Here is a 1764-nt window from a genome sequence, read left to right as displayed (position 1 = left end):
GTTTCTCTAGAGAAACCAGTCTAACACAGTAACTATCAGTCACTGTGGCACCATAACTACTCTCTGGCACCTAAATATCAACATCACTAAGGCAGAGCCCATAGCGACCCTGTACCCGTGGGTGTCCCAAGCTGGGAATCTTTACGGGAGCAGACAGCCTCGGCTTTCTACTGCAGAGCAGCTGGTGGGTTTGAACTGCGAACACACCGCCAGGGCTCACTATGACTCAGTGGCAATGAGATTGGTTTGGCCAGACAGCATTAAAAATCCCACCCACTAAGCTTCTCTCCAATCTCCTTGGTCATGAGCTCTTTGTGTCCAATCCTGGCACGAAGGCAGGCGCCCTGGTGGCCCAGTGGGTCGCACCATGGGCTGCTAACCACAAGGTCAGCAGTTCCCAAACACCAACTTTTCTGAGAGTGAAAGATGCGGCTTTCTACTCCCATAGAGAGTTACTGTTTCAGAAACCCACGGGGGCAGCTCCAACCTGTCCTGTGGTGTCGTAATGAATTGGCGTTGACTCAACGGTGGGGAGTTTGGGGATGTGGATTGTCCTGCTCATGGGAGGAGGCCACAGAAAAGGCCTTGACAACCAAGGCCAAATAACAAACAAACAAACAACCCCCAAACTGACTTGTTTCCAAACTCATGGCTATGGAGTAGAACCAACCCACATTCAGCGGCTGAGACTTCTCGAGCCCCGCCTTTCTCTTGGAGACCGGCCTTAAACTCACTGCCTTCTGGTGGCATCTGAATCACAGCCACCCAACAGGGCAGAGTAGAACTGCCCCTGTGAGGGTCCCAGGCTAGGACTCTTTACAGGCCCAGAAGCCTCGTCTTTTCTCCAGAGGAGTAGCTGGTGGTTCCAAACTGCTGATCTTGTGATTGGCAGCCTAGCGCATAGTGCGCTACACCACTGACACCATGGATAAGTGAGTCCCAAACACCAGCCCTTTTGATTATCTGCACCCAGAGTATTTTAACCGCTGTGCCACTGGGCCAGCATGATACCTCGCTGGGACCAGCCCCTCTGTGGCTGAATTGATGCCCACTCAGAGCCCCTGGCCTGAGAGAGCCCAAACAAGCAAACCCAAAACAAGCCTTCCCTGGGGCCCTGATACTCCTGGACCGACCCCGTGGGTTTCCAACACTCTAAAGCTCCAGGAAATAGGAAGCCTCATCTTTCTCCCAAGGAGTGGCTGGTGGTTTTGAACTCCTGACCTTTAGGACTCAAGCAAGACAATGTGTAGCCCACTCTGCCTCCCGAGCTCCGGGGAAAGTTTAAAGCATGGGCCAATTTCGTGCTCTCCAGCGGCTTTGGTTGGTTCCCTGCCCCCTTGAGATGTTAAAGGCCCACAGCTGCGAGGTGGGTGGGGGCAGGCAGGGGGGTCATGGGCGCCCACCACATCCGCGCCCTGGGCGTCCCGCTGTCCGTCAGGCAGCTTCAGCTCACCTTTGCCGCTGCAGGGAGGATGTTCTCTCAGGGATGTAGCTGGGTCCCCCGTGGTGGCCGTCGGTGCTGCCTGCGCTGCCTCCCCTGGCCCAGGGCAGAGCTCCGCCGGCCACTGCGGAGCCCCCAAACTGCTGCAGCTTGGAGCTGAGCTCGCTGATGATGCTGGCCTTCACGGTGGCCAAGGCTGAAGCTGGGGGCGGGCCCAGGGGTCCAGGCAGCGGTGGCGGCGGGGGTCCCGGGCCCTCCTCCCAAGGCAATAGCTTCCGCGGCAGCGAGGAGGCAGCCGGCAAAGCCACTGGCGGCCCTTCGGG

At 57.4% G+C, this 1764-nt stretch overlaps 1 protein-coding gene across 1 annotated transcript in view; it reads right to left on the bottom strand.

Moving 5' to 3' along the window:
* The window catches only part of SHANK1 (SH3 and multiple ankyrin repeat domains 1), a gene marked incomplete at its 3' end in the record, with an annotated part of 70077 nt that overhangs the window by 3101 nt on the left and 65212 nt on the right, over nt 1–1764 (bottom strand). The window contains exon 24 of the mRNA XM_045292615.1: nt 1454–1763. Coding sequence (XP_045148550.1) covers nt 1454–1763 — 310 coding nt within the window. The remainder of the gene's footprint in view (nt 1–1453; nt 1764) is intronic.

The sequence above is a fragment of the Echinops telfairi genome, unplaced genomic scaffold (genome assembly GCF_000313985.2).
Source record: "Echinops telfairi isolate 266 unplaced genomic scaffold, ASM31398v2 ScPeMD7_655;HRSCAF=1070, whole genome shotgun sequence".
Classification (NCBI taxonomy): Eukaryota; Metazoa; Chordata; class Mammalia; order Afrosoricida; family Tenrecidae; genus Echinops; species Echinops telfairi.
This window is presented reverse-complemented; position numbering and strand designations above follow the sequence as displayed.